This window comes from Melospiza melodia, chromosome Z (genome assembly GCF_035770615.1).
Source record: "Melospiza melodia melodia isolate bMelMel2 chromosome Z, bMelMel2.pri, whole genome shotgun sequence".
Classification (NCBI taxonomy): Eukaryota; Metazoa; Chordata; class Aves; order Passeriformes; family Passerellidae; genus Melospiza; species Melospiza melodia.
The window spans coordinates 36076579-36091723 of NC_086226.1; the positions used below are offsets into that span (position 1 = coordinate 36076579).

At 37.4% G+C, this 15145-nt stretch overlaps 1 protein-coding gene across 3 annotated transcripts in view; it reads left to right on the forward strand.

Moving 5' to 3' along the window:
- Positions 1-5: 5 nt before the first annotated feature.
- The window catches only part of NLN (neurolysin), a 35773-nt gene continuing 20633 nt past the window's right edge, over positions 6-15145 (forward strand). For all 3 annotated transcript variants that reach the window (XM_063180618.1, XM_063180619.1, XM_063180620.1), the window contains exons 1-3: positions 6-189; positions 11328-11584; positions 13860-14008. In XM_063180618.1, the coding sequence (XP_063036688.1) occupies positions 158-189; positions 11328-11584; positions 13860-14008 (438 nt within the window). In that variant the 5' untranslated portion in view covers positions 6-157. The remainder of the gene's footprint in view (positions 190-11327; positions 11585-13859; positions 14009-15145) is intronic.

The window sequence follows — 15145 nt, forward strand, 5'->3', positions numbered from 1 at the left end:
GAGGGCGGCGCGGCAGCGGGCGCGGGAGCAAAGCCGCTTCTTCTTCCTCCTGTCCTGCCTCCTCCTCTTCTCTGCAGCCCGTCCTTCCTCCTCCGGTCTTTTCTCCTCCTTCTTTTCTCCTCCTCCCGCTCCGCCGCCGCCCCCCGCGCCGCCCCCCATGCTGTCGCTGTGCGCGGGCGCGGCTCGCAGGTAGGCGCGCAGGGCAGGTGGCGGGGGCCGTGTCCGGCGCGGGGGTGGGTGCGGGGATGGGTGGGGGAGGGCCCGCGGTGTGGGGCAGGGCGGGGGGGCGGCAGCAGGGGCCGCCCGGCCCGGCTGGAAGCCGGGTCAGCCCGGAGCCGCCCGCAGCAGGTTCTCGCTCCTCGCTGGAGGAGCCAGGCCTGAGCCCCGGGCCGAGGCGGAGCTGCCGCGGGCGTGCGGGGCGCGCTCCGAGGGGCCAGGCGGACAGTGGGGCAGACAGGCAGACAGTGACTGCCTGTGGGGCTTACTGCCTCAGCTCCTGGAGCCATTCCCGCAGCCTGCCCTCCCTGCCGTGGGCTCCGTTATGCCCAGGTGGGCAGGGTGGGCGCGGCGAGTTCTCCTCTTGGTACTCTTTGCACAGAGTCAGAAAGAATCAATGCAAGAGAAATTGGACAGAGCACAATGGATTGAGGGATACTGCTGTAGCAGCGGGGCTCTGCAGCAAGGTGTACGTGAAGCAAGACCGGCTCGCAGTGTGCTCATAGTAGCTTTATAAAAAGGTGTGTCACTACTACACATTGTAGGACAGGTGAATCAGGTAGCAATGTACCGTCAAAAGGCTTTAAGATAGGAGATTACTTATTTTCTTTATAATGAACACTAGCTCTAAATCCCAGAAAACCGGTTTGAAAGAAGGCTTGTAGTAAATTCTAGGCAGACTAGACAAATGAACATAATTGCTTTTATTTTGGCCTCTCAGATTTTCTAAAGGACTGCATTTGATACGAAGCACTGAAATAGTAGGAGAGTACATTGTGATAAGGAGAATGGAGCTGAATTTCAGCATGAAATGGAAAAGATGGTTGCCTCACATGGTCTTTTGAGAAATTATAGTCATGTGCTTACTGCACAAACTGTACAGTTTTTGTCCTATTTCACAGCCTTTGTTCATTTCAAATTAGGATTGAGGGGTATTAGCAGATAGAAAATAAGAATCAGAATATTTTCTTTTCTGCTCCTGCTGCTGTTGAAAATCAAGTGATTTATTTTCTGGTGCTAAATAAAGTGCACTTCTATTTTCTTTTCCTAATTTACATTTACATTCCTTTTTTTGTACAGTCATTTTCACTCCTCTCCTTGACCATATGTGTCTAACAGATTTTTCCATCAAAAAGAACACAAGAAGGTTTTTTAATTTTTTTTATACAAAAGGTTTATCTTTGGTTGCAGCTTACATTTGGACAATGAGGATACCTCCTTCTTAAGTAAAAATCAGTGAAATGGGGAATGGTTGCTGCACTTCATTAATTGTGATTTTTTTTTTCTCAAGTCATCATTTCAGTGTGCCCAAATAATTGTTTCATGAAAGACAGTATTCTTGACTGTGTCATAGTGACCTCCCAACTTTCAAAAGTTAAGGAGCTGGTCACAGAAATCTTGAATAGGTTCTGTCCCAACTTCTATTTTTCCTGAGGGCATCTTAACATGAGATAAAAATGACCATTCTTAGCAAGTGTCAAGTACTGTGCCTTACATTATATAAAATGATGTTAGGGTTTGATTCTTTTCATTAAAATAGGCAGCTTTGCAGAAGGAGGCTTTTTCCAATTAATTTTTTTCCCATTCAGATTCAAAAGATTTAAAGATGTACATTTAATGTGATAAAATACATGGGGAAAAAACTGGCTAGATAATTAAGCATAGAAGTCAGATTAGTTTATGAGGATACTCCTCTATATGAAAAAAATAAAAGAAAACACACTGATTTAAGTAATTTTATTGTTCTAAAAAAATTCTTGAATTCATGAGTTCTGGGGTGTTTCTTTGAAAATCTTCAAAATTAGGTTTTGAGTATGAAAATGCATGTACACCAGTGAGACAGGTACCAACACACTGCACTATATACACAATATAATGAAAGAAAGTGGAAAGATACTGTGAACACTGTCCTTTCTCTTACTGAGGAAGAAAACCAGCAAGAAACTAAGGCTGGGAAAAGACAGAAGGGGGAATGACACTAGAGGACAAAGAAATGGGAAGAACTTCCATTGTAATTTTCTTATTTCATACTTAAAACAATAATATATCTGTTTCTTTCATTGAAGTATCAGGTCCAACACCTCCGAAATGGCAAAGGCCAAACAAGATATTTGGGATATTTTTTGCCTTTCCCTGTGATCTGTGGGCTGCATAAACTCTTCTGGGTATTGCAGCAGCAATTTTTCCTGTGGTCAAAAGCAACAGCTGCCACCTTTCTAACCACAGCAGGCTTCTGAGGAGCAGTTTGTCTATTAGATGGAATTTACAGAACAAAATTATTTCCTGGACTGGGTGAGACAAAGCTGTTGAGCTGGCAAGCATTTGTGAACTTTATTTGACCCATGGAGCACCAGTTAGTCCATGCTAAAAAATGTTGTTAATGTATTTTGAGGACATACCTGTTCTGTCATTCTCACTATAAAGCAACAAATGCCTGGCTTGTAAAGATTTCTTTAGAATAGTTTGAAAGTGTCACCATTGTTCAGCAGGAGTCAGGATAAGGTACCTTAGAAAACATGTAAAATGATATGTACATCTAGTATTATCTTTTCAGAACAGTCTAGGAATTAGGGACTTCTAGCAAAAAAACTGGTTTTTTCATATGATCTTGTATAAAAATCTGTCCAGGAATACCTTTTTATATTGAAACTTCCTCCTAAAACTCTTGCTGGTTATGTTGAAACTTACAGGTTAAAAATTGATCCTTGTTCTTTCTATCCATCCTCTTTATGATCATTTAGATCTTTGGAGTATTTCTTCAGTTGTGCTTTATTCTGTGATTTTTTTTCCCACTCCAAAGAATCCCACTCTAGTTAGTATTTGTACTTTGAGTGGAGTCCATTGCTCAATGCAGCTGATTGTTTCTAAGCCTTCATTGTTTCTAAGTCATCATGACTTGGTAGAACAGAAAAAGGTTTTGGCAAGTGGGTGAACAGAAGATGAGAGAGTTTAACTGTTCAGATGATCAGAAATGCATGTATTATGCACGTAGCATGAAATTCTGTGCTTTGTTCTACTCCATCTCTACTAAATCCTATCATTTCTTTCTTTGCAGCTGCTGCTTTGTTGTTGTTTCTGTTGAACTGTTTTTTCTCCAGAATGATTAGTTGTCTCACAACTCCTCCTGTGTATGTAAAGTCAGAAGTATGTGACATTTATTAAGATTAAAATTCACCTTGTGTTAGTGGTTTTAAACTTTTCTGTGTTGTGACATTCTTTTTCATCTCTTTGTGGCTGCCTTTAGTACACTGCATTGTCGTGGGTAAATAATCATTGGTAAATTTTGTGACTTTATTAATCCCAGCTTTTTGTAGATGATGTATAAAGACATGAAAGAATACAGAACCCTGCATGGAACCTTCCAGGCTTCTGCAAGTCACACAGTTCCATTCAGAAAAATAAGCAGCCATTTTTACCAGCCCAATTTTTATAACCATTTACCTGCAAGAGGACCTACCTGCTCATCCCACAACAACATAGTTTCTTTAGGACCTTTTGGTCAATGATTTGTAGAAGTAAAATAGATTATATTAACTGAACTATAGATTTTTGAGTCTGAATTTTTCTCTGAAGCAGAGACTCTTTTTTGGTAATTGTCTATGTTTAGAGAAGGTGAGGTAGGGATGATGGTCATTTTACTTGTTTCTGAGCAAAATATTACTGGGCATTTGTGTTTTTCATACCATCTCTAACAGACACTTTTTATTTCTTCACTGGAAAGTTAAATAAGCGAAGTTCTTTGCCATATTGATTGTGGTGAAACAATATTTCACATGGCCTGTAACCAGCCTGCGAAGCACAGTGTTACTAAATCACTTTTCACTCAAAAGCCAGAAAAGAAAGCAGGCTTCATTTCCTTTCTTAATTTGTGGTGTTGAGCAGGCTGTTTGGGAGCCTGCTCAAGGAGATAGGAAGACTGAATTAAGGTGGTAAACAAGTAAGGCAGAGTAGGTCATTATCTGCTGGGAAGACACAGAGGTTTTCGTCTCACTAGTGATGGCAAGGGAACATTTCTCATTGCTTTGACTGTATGAGACAAGATTAGTGAGAAGCCAAATTAGCACTGGCTATCAATCAGAGAAAGCGTTTACAAACTCCCAGTATTTTTCTCCATCCTGCATACCAGCTCTTTTTCAGATAGCATCAACAAGCTGTTTCTCATGCATTATCTGGTTGCATTCCACTACTGAGCTATCGTGGGAGTGTGTTGTTTGCACTAAACAGCCTGCACTTGCTGTTTATGGCTCTCATGATGGAAATATACATGCTTATGCAGCAGCATCTGAGAGAGCTGTAGGACCTTAAAAACAATGTTTTTCCCACTGTGTTTCCACAGTTGACCTGACGGTAGAACCAAACAATAAGACAACCTCAGTGAACGCCTTGTGCCTCAGACTCAGTATAGTACAATTACTGTGTGCAAGTGTTGGTAAGAATATTCTTTCCTGAGATCCTGCAAGCGAGTTATTTTGGTGGAGGTTTGCTGTGACACGCAATGGATACAGTTCACAGAATGCTGTGAAACCTAAATTAGTAGTACTAGTAATTTGTGGTTTGGGTTTTAGGGTATGTTGGTTTTTTTTAATTTGGTTCATTGGTTGTTGGGTTTTGTTCCATTTTTTTCCCTAAAACCTTGTGTACCATAATGTTAGAGATCAGGCACTGCAGAAACCATACCCTAGCATTTCTGTGTTTTCTACTGCAGACTACTGTGTGGAAATCACCTCCTTATATGAAAGCCAATCAGACCAGTTTCCAAGTTCATTTTGTTTAAAGACTGTTGGAGGAAAAGGGGAGAAGAAATAAGTAAGTTGTGTCATGTTAGAGTACACTGGTTTAGTTCCTACTGAAGGTCTGGGCTTTTTGTTAGCTGCCATAGAGCACCTTTTCAGTTAGTTTTCTCATGTTAATTCTGTTGGAAAACCAGTAAACATTTGTCACATAGTAAAGTCATGAGCACTGAGGGTAATGAATGTATCAATGAAGGATTTTAAATGTTTGTATGACTTGTAGATTTTTTTGACTTGCTCATTTAGACTGGAAGGGCTGAAAGTATAGTTAATGTTGACTGTACAGTGAACTCAGGTGCAGAGAATTTCTTTTTTCTGAAAGGTGTGACAAAATTAAGGTTTAGTGTCAAAAGCTGCTAGGTTTTCTGTTTCTTCAAATGAAGCTTTAAAAATCAGTTTCTAATGGCCATTATGGGACTTTAAATTAGGAAATACTAAACATGCTATATTTTGCTACAGTAAGATATGTCTATGCCAAACACAGTTATGAAACAGAGCCAAATACTTTTCCAAGGAAAATGGCCCAGGAATTCAAGGCATGTATTCACTGTTCCATATACTGTTAAGAGCCAGATAGATGAGAGGACTGAGAAGTGAAATGGAAAAAGGACTTCATATGTGTTTGTCTGGCAGGAAGAAGCCATATATTGAAGGGTTTTAGTTTCATTCCTTTGGCTTAGCTGAAATAATGTTGCCCTGTGATTAACTTTGAGCCATTTAACTCTGCTGGTTCTGTCTTGGATTTTTTTTCTGTTCTTGTTTTACCCTGTACTACCCAGTTATCTTATTTTGGTTGATTTGTCATTGCTTTTCTATTAGATACGCAGTCATCACTGTCAGTTCTTGTCTAAAGTTGTGCATCAAAACTGAAAGTAATATAAAAGTATATTTTAAATTCAAGCCAAAACTAAGGATCTCTAAAAAATATGAATATTTTAGCCCGTTAAATTTTTTATAAAGCACATCCTGTGAAACAGACCAATGGTACTGTACGTTTTATTAGATGCTGTTGAATTGAGATTTGGTTTTGAAATCCTTTTTAATTTCATTTAATTTTTTTTAAAATTCCATTGCATGTGAGGCTTGACTGTTAAAAACTTTACTTAAACCAGCCTGTCTGCTGTAATTTCTATATATTTGTACTACTTGACTCTGACTTCCAGGGAAATACTAATATATGGCATGGTACTCAAGTACCAAATAGCTTGTCCTGAGGCAAGCTGTCAGGTTTTTTTATTGCCTTAGTAGGGTGTGTCTAGTTTTTTGTTTTGTTTTTCATTTTGGTGAGGCCGCTAGGTGGAGTCAGAACCTTGAGCCCCTGTGGATATTGATTTGCAGGTATCTAGTGGGTACAGTCTTCAGGTACACCGTGCTGCTTTCCAGCATGCAGCACTGCTTCTCCTGCAGCCTGAAAGACCAGCAAGTGTGTTTAGCTAAGATATGCTGTTTCAAAAAATAAAAAGACCAAAATGTTTCTCTTGAATTTGAACTCCAGCATTTTTCATACTGAATGTTACTGATTGAAATAGTTGTTTATGGCACTAGTTGTGATTTGCAAATCCGATCTTACTCGGATTCCTATGGATCTCATATCCATAGGAATGTCCTCTGAAGGTCCAGCAAGAAAGACTTAATTGTGTTTATTTGTATTAGAATATTTAAGAACTTGATGACTAAATTATCTGAATTTGTTCTCTCTCTCTCTCACACACACACACACACACAGCCCTCTGTCTTTCTCGCTTTTTGTAATCTTGGCTCTCACTTCACTTTCTGAAGCTGTTATTCTCTTTTGTCAGGAGAGAATACAGTTTTCCATCCTGTATGAATCCAATATACCCTGACTTTTGTGTGGCTACATGGAACTGTCAAATGTATTTGCAAGTACAATAAATTGGTCTGTATATATTTTTCCCAGAAATACATTAGCTCATTTACTTCCCTCTGTAAAAATATACTTGTCATTTTAACTAATACTGTTCAGGTGAAGATTAATTTGAAAACTGAAAGTGCCATTAAAAAGTCTTTGATGGAATTAGAATTATCATTTTGTAATCAGACTTAAATGAGATAGCAGGCTTAAATTTTGACTGTATTATATAATGATTCTCAGTAGTAGGAGCGTCTTGGCTTTTGTCTGTATTTTCTAAAGCTGGTGCTATGCCTCCCTGCTGCTTCTTCACAGATTGTGGCTTTCTTGTTTTATTTTAATAGTGTTAATGGAACATACCAACAAAAGGCTGCTTGACACACATTTCAATCACAGAAAATGTTTCTAAGCAAAACCAGACTTACATAAATGTTTAAGATATTGCACAAGTGAAAAATCAAGTCTGTAAATTCAATTGCATTGTTTGTCTTTGCAGCAGTTATGGTGGCCACTGTATTGTTGTAATGGAGTATTATAAAGGTTCTCCTTTGTAAAATCAAATCAAATTTCTATTGTCCAGAAGCAGCAAGTAATCAAATTGTAGATTTTTTGGTGAAAGAAATTACCTGGCATTCTGCAATTATTGCAGCCTGCAATTTAGAAGCTTTGCTTTCTTCTTTAAAAATCTTTTTTAGAAGTAGCTACTAAGATTTTAAGTGTTATTCAACTTACTCTGCTTTTGGTAGAAAATACCATTCTTACTGCTTTTGGGATTGGCAGATTAGCTGGTTTCACAAATTATGTTTTCACCATAATTTGTGAAAACAGCTGTGTCTGTAATAATCTGTGTTATAACTGAAAGTCCAAATGAAGTCTTTGTTCTGATGTTCTCCTAAATGGATGAAGCACTGCACAAATGCATAAAATATTTCAGTCAGCCTTGTATGTCATTCCATTAGCATTATTAGATGCCATGGGGCTCACCCCAGAAAAAAGCCAGTGCAAGTTGTCAATAGAGACCAGTTAGATATTTACTATAAAAATGCAATATAAATAAAGTTGTGTTAATTGTGAAGGACCTGAAATGCAGGAACTGGAAGGGCATTTGGAGTGATCAAATCTAGTCCCATGCTACCTTAGGTAACCAAGTAACCTAATACATTTTATAAGCCAGTCAAGCACCATGTTATAAATAGACTTGCTGGGACCTACTGGACATCTCTTTCAGAGTCTCACTGCTCTGATGCTTATATATGTCTGTTGCAATTCCAGCTTTCATGTATTCCTGACCAATTTATTCTAATTTGTTCTTATGCCTGTATTGCCTGTTTGCATCAATAGCTCTTTTTACTTTAGGACATTTAAGTGGTATGCTTAATGACAGCAATCATCTTGAGACTCTCTTTGCTAGACTAAATTCATGATTTCACATGTAGTTCTGGCAGTAGTGAAAATTTAGGTTGCTGCTGACACTTTTTACTTTACTGACATTTTGTTTAGGCCGACACAGCTGTTTTGAAGTCACTCATCAAAAGGGCAATTACCTGGCAAAAAGCTGTCACCCCTGAATGTTTTTGGTCCACTTCATTTTTCCTATATGCTGTCCTGAATATTTTCTAAGTATCACTGTACTAACAGTTGTGCTGATGCCATTGATGGAGTGAAGTACAGAGGCAGAAATGAGCATCAGAGGAAGGAACACTGACAGAAATGTCTTAAGGCAGTGCTGTTGCTGAACATGAGCCTTAACCCAGGCTTGTTCAGATGCCTCTAGTGTTCTTCTCTACACCAGAGAAAACTGAGTGTGATAGCTGAAACAGTTTGAACCAAACAGTTCAGGCATTAGCAACAGCCTATGCAGGGCAACATCCTTCCATCTAATTAAACTGAATCAACTTCTGATTGCTCAGTGCAAGCAGTAGTTGGGCGTTCTGTAATGTTGGTGCTGTTTACCTAAAGCAAGTCTAAAATAATATTTGTACCTGCTTGGTTCAGTGTTTGAAGAAAACTCTTCGCTGTTGCATCTGTGTTGCATCTGGTTCTTAGAATTATTAAAAGAACTTATATTCCAGTTATATATCTGGGAAGTTAAAGGTTTCCTCAGTGATACAATTTCATTTTTTGATCTACATAAATGCCTGTGTCTTCCTATCAACAGAACAAACAAGATATCACCATTTCAAAACTGGGCAGTTCTGTGTTTTCCTGTTTCTAACAGGTAGTCAACAACTTGCTGGCACTTATGCCAATAATTTTTAAAGCTCTCAAATTTATAGCTATATGTCTTAATTAAGCTAGCCAATATACTAAGAAAATCGGGTTGCATCTTTTTTTAGTATTTAAAAATATTGTTCTCTGTTAATCTGAGACCCTATATTCCAGTTCATTAACTTCAGTTCAGTCCAACTTTAATTATTAATAAATCTTATTGCACACACTGAAATTGATGTAATATGTTGGTGCTGTGACTGTTTTAGTGTTTGCAGATATGCAGTTGGTCAGAGGCAGGGCTGTATTGTCTAAATTTCTAGGTGAAGATACTGAATGACTGAAAGCAATAGGTTCTCTTTAAAAATATCTGCTTAGTATCCTTCACTTTAGCATACTTTTTGTTGCTCAGGCTGTTGTTTTCCTTTGACTCCACCTTACTTTTATTTTGACTTCAGTGTGAAACATGGTGTAGTCTTCCTCATGTTCTTGGGTGTGGGTGGTGTGGGGTAGAGTTCAGAGCCATGAGCCTTTTTCTGAGGAGCTTCCCTTTACCTCCCAAGAGGTTTTACCAGACCTTTGTAGCAATGTGTGAAAAACTAGATACAGGGCAGTCCACTGAGAATCTGTTTGTGACTTAATGAAGTACTGTTCTTTAATGGATTTGTAGATTCAGGGTAGATTTCAGTAGATTTTGGGGATGGGAAATGAACGCGTTCTGAGAATCTTACTACTTAATCTTTTGCTTTCATGACAGCAGCTTCATTTATCCTAAACTTTTATCTGAAAGTAAAAGTTTCAGTACTCCAGTGGAGAAGTTACTAATGCCCTAGTGCCAGAACTCAGTTGGTATCAGAGAAAAAGAACAGAGGTGGAACAAATGTTCTTTATTCACACATCATTTTCAAAGTGAAATTGTCAATAATCTGGACACAGATCTTCCTGTATGCCACTAAAGGGAAAAATAAACAACTTACCTACATTGGAATGGAAAGATATGAACAATCTGTAGTAATAAGGAAAATAAAGTTACAAAATAAAGCATGGGTAGAAATGTTGTCTTTTGTTTTTGTCTTGCATCAAATAATTTCAGTTAGGCTATTTCTGGAGAAATTCTGTTATAGAATTGTAAGACTTTTGACAAAAAAGTTTTGCCTTCCTTCAAACAGAAGACATGTATGCAGCCCTTCTCAGTTTGTTGGCATTTCATTCTTCTGCTTTGCTATGCCTTCAGGCCAAAATTGACTGTCTTTTATGCATGTTCCCTGCATTGTATGCCAAAACCTCTCTGTGCACTTTTGCACAGATTTTACAATAAAATCAATACAGGTACAATGGCTAGTGTTAAGAGAAAAGGTTACTTAATGTAAAACAGTGTGAAGAAAACATCCCTTTATTAGCAAGATCTCTGTGTATTTCTTTAATTATTGTTGAAAATTTTAAGTTGTCATTATTAACATAACAACATGTGATTTCGTTTTTTTAAATTATGTAGCTGAAATAGGAAGACAGTAAGTCTCTGACTGTCAGAGACTTACGAGAGACTGGTAGTATTATAGTAAAAAATGTAGCAAGTTTGACTACTTGAATGCAAGCTTAAATTTAAAGAAGCTGAAATACAGTTGATTAGAACTATAGTTGATAGATTATTAATACATAAATCATAGTAAAGGATTGTATCTCTTCTGGTAAAAGAGTGAAAAAGCCTATTTAAAATCCAACACAATTGAAGGAATAAATTTGCAAATGAGTAGCAACTAGGTTTCCTCCCATATTGATTATTTCACTGAAATCCTGTATAAATATAAAATTATTTGCTATTATGAATACAATCAAGTGATGTTTTTTATGTCTTATTTTGTGCAACTTTGCAGTTATTCTTTGTCATCTATAAATTACTATGTGGATTTTATTCTTTATTTCAAAAATGTTAGTACTGTCTATTTCTGCAGAGTTCCAGTAACTGCAGTGCTGTTTTCCTTAGAAGGTTGAGTCATAGTTTAATCTGTATGGTTTTGTCAATACCAAAGTTTTCGTCCCTGTTTGCACGTAGTCATACTCTAAATGAAAAAGATAGAAGACAGATTTATTTTAAAATTAGACTTAATTGATAAAGATAACAGCTCTACAAAGTATTTTGTTCCTCCTTCTAAAAATATTCTGATGCTGGTTTTTTAATGTTTACTGTGAACTGTCTCTTGAACTGGAATCTTGCTATGTAAAGATAATTTTTATACTTTCAGGTCCATTGGGCCACGGCTTGTGTTGAGAATGACATTAGGAGCAGAAATTACTAGCCAGCTCAAGGCTTCTTCATACATAGCAGCAGGACGAAACCTTTTGAGATGGGACCTGTCACCAGAGGAAATTAGAACAAGAACAGAAGAACTTATCAGGAAGACAAAACATGTATATGACAGCATTGGGATGCTTGAAATTGAAGAAGTAACACATGAAAATACCATACGGGCTTTGGCAGATATAGAAGTGGAATATGCAGGTTAGCATGTGTTTTCTATATTTCTTTGCATAAGGCATTCCATCTGCACATAAGGAAGCACTGAGAAAAAATAGTTGTTGCTTTCAATTTTGATCCCTGCTGTTCTTGTGTGGAATGTGTAGAGGCCTCTCAAGAGTCCGTAATCTTTCAGGACCTCCCAGAGGCCTGCATTAGTCACCTGTTTTGGTTTTGCATGTGAAGCTCCGCCCAGTTACATTTTCAGCCCTGTGCAGCTGCCAGGGGACACTGCAGCAGTGTGGGCTGCAGTGTGTGTCTGTGATATGTGTAGTGCATTGCACGTGGTAAGCAGTGCTTTTTTCAGACACTGCGGAATCTGACACGAGCAAGCTGGATGGAGTAATGGAAATGTTGATAAACTGCTAGGGGAGAAAATGTGATGATGAGGGAATTTTGAGTGTGCTATTGAAAGAAGGCTTCTTTACTTGCTCACATTTAAATTGTGGCCTCTGAGGTCTTGAAGAATCCAGGGAGATATTGGTCATGCAGTCACATCTAGATCATTCTGAATGAATTATCAAGCCATACCAATATGTGGATGGGTTTTAATGGTCAAACACAGGTCATTCCGTTAATTTGTTAATAATTGTCAGAGGAACAAGTACAACACAAACTGCATATTGCATATCTTGAGAAAGACCTTTCAGGTGTTGGCTGCATTATTTATAAAACAGTGAGTGTAATAGATGTCAAATTCTTTTAATACTCTAAAAAAAAGTACAGTAGCCACACAGGTGCTAGAAACAGCCACCTTGGCTGGGAGCAAAATCTTTCACTAGCAAAAAAGCACAGTTGGCGTCTCAAATGATTATACTGTAACATTGGTCTGGATTTCACATTACTTTAAGTTGCACATACAGTGAATTGGCTGGAATTTTATTCTGGCATACTCAGAAAGACAGTAATTTTCAAAAAAAAAAAAGCCTGCTGCCAGCTTCAGTGTTAGTTATACCAAAATATCAATTTGGTATACTTATTGTAAATCTTTTTACCGCAAAGATTTACAGAAGGAAAATCCATGTTTGACTCAGAAAACATTGGTCATCAGCTTTTCAGCACAGCCACCAAGACTTGATGGAAGATGAAAGTTTTTCACTACATACTATTGCAGTAGTGGGTCACATTTAAGCTTTTAATGCTAATCTTCAAAGCTGTATGTGAAATTATCATGACCTGCTGTGAAACAGCCCATGGCATCTGAGAGGGATGTATTACCACAGCAAGACTTCCATAAGAAACTTGGAATTTAAGGTCTGTGTGTCCCTTTCACATAAAGACCTACCCCAGTAACTGCAGCTCATTATCCAAAAAGACAGAGATGACAATAGACTTTAAATTACACTTGGAAGCTGCCAAAACTCAGTTTATAGTTTTGAAACATCTTTGCATAAGGGCAGGAGGCGAAGGGGCAAGTTTCCTATGAACGTCAAGAAGAATCACATGCCCCTGGTTGCATTTTTGACTCTGTCTCGGAGATTGATAAAATGACTGCATATCACATAAAATTACCAAGCTTTAAATCAACCTAATATGTTGTTACTCTAAAATCTACTTTTGGAAAGGTAGATGGTAGAAACATTGTAATTTGATTTTTAATTAGGCAGATTCATTTGTATTTTAGGATTTCTATTCAATGTCATTATAAGATGTTATATTCCTTTAATAGCAAGGATTTACTTAATCTTAAAAGTATATTCTAAAAAAGTAGTAATACTCAGCTTCCAATCTCTAGAAGTTCAGAATGCACAGACAGCATCTTCCCTGTTTGCCATGTTGTTTCGTCTTAAACACAGAAGAGTGCAGTACATGGGGATTTGACACTGTGCTCATAACAACGTAAAAATAACTTCAGGACAGATGGCCATATTTGAAAGATTTGGAGCTTCTGACTTTAAATGCTAACATGGAAGCATCTGTGCCAGCTATGAAACGTCAGTCTTTACTTACATGACTTTTGGAAGATGAAGCATTTTTAATGTATTTATATACCATTCAGCTGATTTTGTAGAAGATTATGAGATAATTAGGCTTGGAGTTTATAAATCTTCTGTAAAATATTTATGTGTTACAATGGTGTGTGGGTTTGTCCTTCCACCTGTTCAGTTTTATATTACATATAATCACTTTATTTGCTATATGTGTCAGGTTGCTTTTGGATACTTTTTTCTTATGTCTTTTATAAATGACAGAAGTGGGAAAGCTCCTTTTCCTTAAAGCATGTCTATCCTTCTGTGTTCATTGCCTCTTATCTAAACAGTGGAAAGAAGCATGTTGGATTTTCCCCAGCATGTCTCCCCTGACAAAGAGATACGCTTAGCAAGTACAGAAGCTGACAAAAAACTGTCAAATTTTGATGTGGAGATGAGCATGAGAGAAGACGTGTTTCAGAAGATTGTTTATTTACAGGTAAATAACAGTATGTCTGCATAAGTTGTGACATATATCTAAATTTATCTAAAATTATTTGGCATACACAATGCTTTTCAAAATAACTTTGTGTTTCCTCTGTGTCTGTGCCACTCAAATCTTTCCAGTGGGACATTGCTGTTCATCAGAAAACACTGTATTGTGCTGTTCCTACTCTTTGCCTCTCATATCTAGATCTGTGTATCCTTCTCTCTCCATTGCAATGCTTGCTCTCCAGTGCAAAGCTTTGACTTTTGTCTAGTCTTCCAAAGAACTGATACAAGGAATCTAAACTAAAAGAGGGAAACCTGTTAGGAAAAAACTTTTTTGTTTTCTACTGGCTGAGCTTGTTCCAAGAGGGAGGGAAGAAAAGAGGGAGTACGGCGCTTACATTATCTTATATTGCTCTTGAATTTGTGTCCAAAATTCTGCTTTATTAAAAAAGTTGAGAATTTTAAATTTAAAAGTTGTTTTAAGTTACGTAGGTTAGTGAGAATATATAAATGGTATTGACCTCTGAAATTACCTCTTTTGATCAGCTAGTTATAGACAATTACATTCTATCCTCTTCTTCATCTGTTTCTTCAGCCTCAAAATAAAACTATGTTAAAAAATGCATTTAGTGTTGAACCAGCTTCTGTCCTTTTTGTGTTTCTATTTAGCTTCTCTTTTAATTGATCACCTATAGGTATCTCATATTGTTCATTTGTACTGCTTATTTTGTAGCTCAAAGAAAGAATATTTGGTTATATCAGAAAGAATATTTGATTTTGTTCCAATATGTCTGGTGATGTTTTGTAATAAATTTCTTATAAGTGTAATGGATAATGCAAGGATGCTATCTAATGTGATAACAAAAAAATATATGTTTTGCTATGTTTTATATGTGATTTTTTCCTCTCAACCCCACTGATTTTTAATCTTCTTCTAACGCTCATAAAATACTGGAGCCCTGTTTCTTGGAGTCACCATTTTGGTTTTTTCAGGCTTGAGTGGGAATTAGAATAATACTTGCAGAACCATACTAAATTGCCTTCTATTACCATTGCCTTTTTTGCTGTGTTTTCCAGGGAAATTTTCAAGTGTTCTCCTCAAGCTGGATATTCTTGTTACATATTTGTGGAAGTATATAATAAC